The sequence below is a fragment of the Alosa sapidissima genome, chromosome 18, assembly GCF_018492685.1.
Source record: "Alosa sapidissima isolate fAloSap1 chromosome 18, fAloSap1.pri, whole genome shotgun sequence".
Classification (NCBI taxonomy): Eukaryota; Metazoa; Chordata; class Actinopteri; order Clupeiformes; family Clupeidae; genus Alosa; species Alosa sapidissima.
The window spans coordinates 18,115,753-18,122,679 of NC_055974.1; the positions used below are offsets into that span (position 1 = coordinate 18,115,753).

The 6,927-nt window shown below is 43.7% G+C and overlaps 1 protein-coding gene across 2 annotated transcripts in view; it reads left to right on the top strand.

Annotated features, from left to right (window-relative positions):
- Positions 1–227: 227 nt before the first annotated feature.
- arhgef40 (Rho guanine nucleotide exchange factor (GEF) 40) overlaps positions 228–6,927 on the top strand; it is a 41,222-nt gene continuing 34,522 nt past the window's right edge. For both annotated transcript variants that reach the window (XM_042069134.1, XM_042069135.1), the window contains exon 1: positions 228–485. In XM_042069134.1, coding sequence (XP_041925068.1) covers positions 483–485 — 3 coding nt within the window. In that variant the 5' untranslated portion in view covers positions 228–482. The remainder of the gene's footprint in view (positions 486–6,927) is intronic.

Consider the following 6,927-nt stretch of genomic DNA (forward strand, 5'->3'; position numbering starts at 1 on the left):
CCTACTGTGAAAGTTGTGTAACAGCATACAAATGCCATTATATTGGATACACATCAACGTTCTTATTGTTTATTCATTTATTTTACACTTGAGGAAAAAATGGAAACTTTGAGTTCAGCGGCAGTTGGGAGTCAGACTGTGGCACTCTTGTTAAGAAAGCGAAGGGAGGGGTGCACCACTGACATTAGGCGACAGGGAAAATTCTCTCTCTCTCCCTCCCTCTCTCTCTACTTGCAAAGTTTGGAAATAGCGGTCAGTGAGGCGCAGAGAGGGAGCGGACTAAAGCGAGCTCCTGTTACAATGCTGTCTTACAGACCAGGGTAAAACAAAGCTCATGTCTGCATTAATGTAAACACGTTTTTTGCCGTGAAAACACTGTTTTTCGTAAAACAGCTTCATTTGCGAAAGGTGCACAGAGAAGTCTGGAAGGTCCAGCGAAGAACAAACGATCATGTAGGCTATCCAGACGTCCGATTTGAGTCATGGTAAGTCCCCTGGTATGCCGTTGTCGGCACCAGTTTCCTGCTTTTCCACTGATACTTTGGACGCCTGTTGCGATACATGGTGGACCAGACTATTGTCTTAGGAAAACTATTCATTGCATTGAACTTAGACAAAAAATAAAAGTAGCCTATAGTTCATGCTGGACGTTCATCTTCCATTGTTGTTTCGTCAGCCGAAGAAAATGTGTTGGCATGCATATCTTCAGCTTTTTGATCATTAATCAGATTTGCACAAACCAGTTTAATGAAGGGTACTCTGCTCTTTATCCTTCTTCTTCTTTATGTCTTTTTGATGACGCGTGCCTGAAAACTCTTCAAATTCACAGATTTAACCTGTAACGTTCAGGCTACTTACCTTCGCATGCTTCTCTAAAGTCAACAAACATAACAAAGCATTTGACTGCAACAGTACCATCCATGACTGTACACGCGCGGTGTTTACTGGATCGGTGTAGCATCCATGCTTGGTTTGGCGCAGTAGCCTACGAAGGCTACAGCAGTTCTGACATAGGCTATGCGATGCTAGGCCTGACTACATGGGTAGTCTACAATGGTTGTCCGAACCACTTTCTCCAACACTTCCTGCGTGTGTTGACTGTCAAAACAGAACTCTGCCTGCTGTTAAAGAATGGGATTTGTGTGTGTGTGTGTGTGTGTGTGTGTGTGTGTGTGTGTGTGTGTGTGTGTGTGTATGTGTATGAGAGAGAGAGAGAGAGAGAGAGAGAGAGAGAGAGAGAGAGAGAGAGAGAGAGAGAGAGAGAGAGAGAGAGAGAGAGAATCCCTGAAGAATGTCCATTTAAGCGAAAGGTGAAAGGACATACCAACAAATTAAATGACAAGATTGAGGTGCATTAATAGAGATAAGCTAGCTTGTAAGCTTCTTTTGAAAGTGTATTAGTCAAATGACTAAATGTAATATAAATAGTGAAGATAGTTAGTGACAGAGTAAGAGGTGACAAGGGAGGACAAGAGAGAGAGAGAGAGAGTACAGAGAATACTTTGTAGACAGTGAGAGAATAAGCCCCCATTTTTAGTGTAGTGCCTGATGTTTGGTGTGTGGGATAGGGTGGAGTCCTTTGGCAGACTGAGTTGGAGAGAGAGAGAGAGAGAGAGAGAGAGAGGCCTGTTTTATTTCGGGAGACTTGGAGTACCATAGCCGTGGTTAGGGTGATGCTGCATTTTCCACAGGCAGACCTGATTGCCAAAGGGAGAGAGGGTGAGGTTGAAAGAGAGGCAGAAAGAGAAAGAGGAAAATGTCAGAGACATGAGTGAGTGGCCCCACAGAAAGAGGGACTGGACGTTGGATGCAGGAGGATAAAGGAGGATTCAAAGTGTAAGGCACGTACGCACAAGCACAAACACACACACACACACACACACACACACACACCATCCAGAGTACACATACCATGCGCTAGCCACCTTCAGTCGTGCTAATATCCATTCAAAGTATAATTAAACCAAAAAGTTAATTTCCTCAAAATCATAGTTCCTCCACGAGTGGGCTGTTGCCATGTCAACAAAACAAATACATCCTCTTTTAACCTGAGTACTGAGCAAGCTTACACACGTGTGTATTATAAGTTAATGATTGATGGCATTGTCCAAATATTTAAGACTGTGTCTCAAATCGCGTACTTCTGCACTTACAATACCTAATTTGAGTGCATGAGGGTGTTCACACTGAAAATTCCAACAACACGAAGGGCGCTGCAAGTCCCCGGATGGTGCACTCATAACGGTCAAAAATTGTGGAACGCTGGACACTTTTCACCCTCAACGGACGCCATCTTGGCCAAATAGCGGAAGGGGAGGGAGCGTTTTCAAACTCGTGGTAATCGCGGTTGAGAAAGCTTAAGCAGCAGCAGTGGAAAATACACTTTACAGAGGTACAAGCAAGTTATAACATAAACGGTTCATGTTTTGACACAGTATGACCAGTATGTTGCGATCGTCATTTCCGTGAAGTTCACAGAGTTAGTGTTTGATATGAGACAATACTATTCTGTTAAAAATTGCGCACTCCGCCAGTAAGCACACAGTGCACATAGGGTACTACACGAAAGTGTACTCACAAAAGTATTCCAATTAAGACAGACTCTTAGACTTACAGGCCTTTTGCAGGACAACAAATGGATGTTGAGTATGCTAGAAGAGGGATCATGCAAGGCTCACTCAAAGCACTATGCATTCCTAGGTATGCCTAACTGCGAAGACAGACAGGTGCCGGCAGGGATAGAGGTGGGATAATGTCACTGGTGCCGTGCCAAAAAAATAATTGCTAATTAGGAATAAATTATGTGAACGGCTAATAATCATGGGGGAAAGTAATTATTTAAACTGAAACTTGAACTTCTGAAACTTGAATCATTAATTCCATACTCCCTACCCAACCAAACAAAACACTATGAACCCAACAAAACACTATTAACTTGAATATCATTTAATTCATACTCCCAACCCAATCTAAGTCATTTGGTCTTTGCCCGGAATTGATCACGCCAACAAAATTTGAGGTTGGGAAATTTGGTCTAGACTTGTTCCATTGGGAAGCTTATGCTGGTATGAGAGCTCTGCACACCAATCAAATCGTCTGGACGGGCTTTATATGAAATAAAGATGTGCTTTATGGACAGATGAGCCATGGTGCCTATTCATTCACATCACCGGTGTGTGCTTCGGATGATTTTGTTTACAGCAAAAAGGCTGTCGCTATAGACGTTTAGATTTCACTATCACATCCATTGTACAAGATATTGACAGCGCAATGACAAAACAAATGAATTGAAATGAATGAAAACTTTCAGGCAATTCATTTGTCAAGAAGAAGGATGTTTTGGCTGTTCTCCCTACAGGAATCACATATTTTGTTGTTCTGATTGGTTAGGTGTATCCAATTGTGAGCAGAGGCATTTTCCCCCTGTATCTGTTGAAACGCCCCAAAATCACACCTCAGTGATGCAGTGCCTGAATAAAATTGAGTCTGGCTTCGTCAGGCTACACATTCAGTATTGTAAAAAAATGCTTGTGTACCATGCAGGCTGAGTACGCTATGCTTTGGGCCTGGTGAGAGCCTAGCTGCAGAGGGCCAGACAGTATACGCGGTGCTGTGCACAGCTATGTGGGAAGCCCAGGGGGACGTGCAGGGGTTGGGAAAGACCAGGCAGGCAGCCTCCCTCAGCCTGGGCCTGGAAGGAGGAAGTGAGTCCCGGGGGACTGGTTAAATTTGGTTGGCTCGGGGGCGTTGCGTTGCGTTGCATTAGCCAAAGAGTTTTGGGAAAATCCGAGACGAAGGATAGGGGACTCAGTATTTCCTAGATCCGCTCTTTCTCCATCTCCCTCCCTCTCTCTCTCTCTCTGCCTTTCCCTACTGCCCCCCCCTCTTTCTCTCCCTCCCGCCTCTCTCTCTCTCTCTCTCTCTCTCTCTCTCTCTCTCTCACTCTCTCTCTCTCTCTCTCTCTCCCTCCCGCCTCTCTCTCTCTCTCTCTCTCTCTCTCTCTCTCTCTCACATGTACATCTGTTTTACATCACACTTTCTCTCCCTTGTTTCCCATCGATCTTTCTTTCTCTCTCTCTCTCTCTCTCTCTCTCTCTCTCTCTCTCTCCAACCCCAGCGGTTCAACCACGTTCCCCAGCTTTCTATCAATCTCTTCTTATGTTCTGTCTCTGTCTATTCTTGCTTTCTTCTCCTCTCCTTGCTCTTTCTCTGTCTCCCTCTCTCCATTTCGCCTGGTCAGCCAAACATCTGTTTGCTGGACGGCTTCTGCCTCTTCCGCTTTAAAAGCTCACTCTCCAGGCCAGAGAGAAAGACAGGAAGTTCAACGGAAAACTGACATACCCGTAGACACACACACACACACACACACACACACATACACACAGACTCTCACTTAAACATAACACAGACAAGCACACACACACACACACACACACACACACACACACACACACACACACACACACACACACACACACACACACACACACACACACACTCACACATGCACACCACACACATGCACGCAAGTAGAAATCCCCCAAACACACCCATCTCACTGTCCTGTGAAGAAATCTTGTAGTGGTGCACGTAGTATGCAGAGGTATCCTCATGTACCCCACAGAAGCACACACACACACACACACACACACATACACTCCACTGAAAAGAAGCCAGATAAACATGGCCAACTGTCTTGACCGAATGGCTGGAGTGCAGTTTAATCATTTTGTCAAAGAGTTCCATTGCCTGATTGTGAATACATGAGAGAAGTTCCTCTGGCATGCATGAACTGTTTTGTGTTTTTCACACAGCATTCAGTTCTTGTTTGTTATTCTACCCTATGAAATGAGGAAGGACCCTCTGTCCCCTGCTTGGGGGTTTTGGATTGTTCTCAGTGAGACCTTTCATGGCCCCTTGAGGTGAAGCATAGGGTGATGGCTCTGCGCCAATCGTTAATGTATGTAGAAATGTGGCGCACACTTCTTCTAGCGCTTTCTGTACCTCTTCCTGCATAATGTGTGCAGTGAGGAATGGGAGTGTGTGAGAGGTGGAGGCGATAAGTGCTTCTTCACTGTTTAGTTCCTCATGCGCAGCTCATTTCAAGGTGAGTTTTGGAATAGTCTCTCTCTCTCTCTCTCTCTCTCTCTCTCTCTCTCTCTCTCTCATTCTTCTGCTTGCTCTCTCATTTTTTCTCACACACAATTTAATACACACTCAGTGCTGGCTCTCACAAACACACAAGCATTGGCGCACACACACACACACACACACACACTCACATGCAAAAAAAAAACAAAAAAAATCCACATCTGAAACAAAAACAAACAAAAACCCTAAAAAAATACTTCCATAGGGTCACACAGGCACAGTTGCGTGAATACACGGCATACACAGCCAGACAGCTAGACACACACACACACACACACACACACACACACACACACACACACACACACTGTTGGAGAGCCAAGGTCTTGGCTTTGGGCCTATATCCAGGAAATCAATCCCTGAAGCCCGTGCCCAGGGAAATCTTTGAAAGGAGAACCTCAGTTCCTGATGAGTTAGGATTAGTCTAGAGGAACCAAGCTGTGTTATATGGAAATACACTAAAACATTAATATATTATTAAACTATTTCCTAACTAGAATCAGACGTACATGAATGCTATTTATTCTAGAAGCCCATAGTTGCATATTCAGAATAACTAGTAGAATCATTTCCAGAATATGCAGTCGAAGCATTTCCAGGTTTTAATTCAAGAAGCTGCTGACATGGTTGAGTTGAAAGCCCTAATGCCATCATTTTTATTTGACTCTGTTAGTCACAGCTCTAACCACTGTTCCAGAAACCACCAGACAAAGCCACTATAATACGCATCACGCCCACAGACTCACTGACACACACAGGGGCACCTGTTTGACCAATCCGTTTAGCCTCATTCAGGGCAGAGGCCTCTTCACAAGCCCCATCCATGAGTCACCACGTACAGGCCAGACAGACAGAAAGAGAACTGCCCTTGTAAACTACACCAACCCCCCACACCCTCCAATACCCAGTTCCCATGTGTGAACACATTCAGACTTCAAAGCAAAAAGAGGAAATGCAGTTTACAGTTTTCGGGGGTTTGGTTTTCTATTTTAGGGTCTCTGTCACATGGTGGTGGTGGAGCAGTGTGTGGATAAAGATCTCTTGCATCCATATTCAACATGCACTACAGGGGTCGAGATCATGATAATTTTGGCTTACATAACCCTGTGTTTATTTTTCTGTTGATGTTCTAAAGATCAAGCATACATGAAACACAGTACTACAGAAGAGCTCTTATGATCTGGCTGAAGTCATCAAAATCAAGTCAGGACAACTCATTAAGTGTGTTAAGATTTACACAATGACAAAAATAATACACTGTTGAATAGACTTTGGCAGAGTCTGGTCTGCAGACTTTTTTTCATTCCTAGAAAGAGCTACTGCATGAATTGAATTTCCTCCTTTTGTCACACTAACTCAATAAGTGCAGTAAAAATAATGCATGTGTACAGTATCTGAGATTAGGGAGCATTGTAAACCAATGCACCTACCACCACTAATCCAAACCAGTTCACTTACCATTGAACAAATCCAAAGCACCTATCACTGACTAAAATCAATGCACCTATCAATTGTTCACCTGTTTGATCGGCATACTTTTATGAATGGCATGGAAGTGAAGCAAGTTTAGTAAGAGATAGATTGATTAAAAAAGTGAATCGATTGCAGGAGTAGTTTAGTTGGATACAAACCAAACCTAAATTGTATTGTTTTTTTTTTACATTTTAAACATGCACTTGCAAGATGTCTGTCACAAGATGCACAACACGCTCATAGACCCTACAAAGTGACGTATTACGGTAACAATGTCTTTATTCTTTCAATATGTCTGAGGGG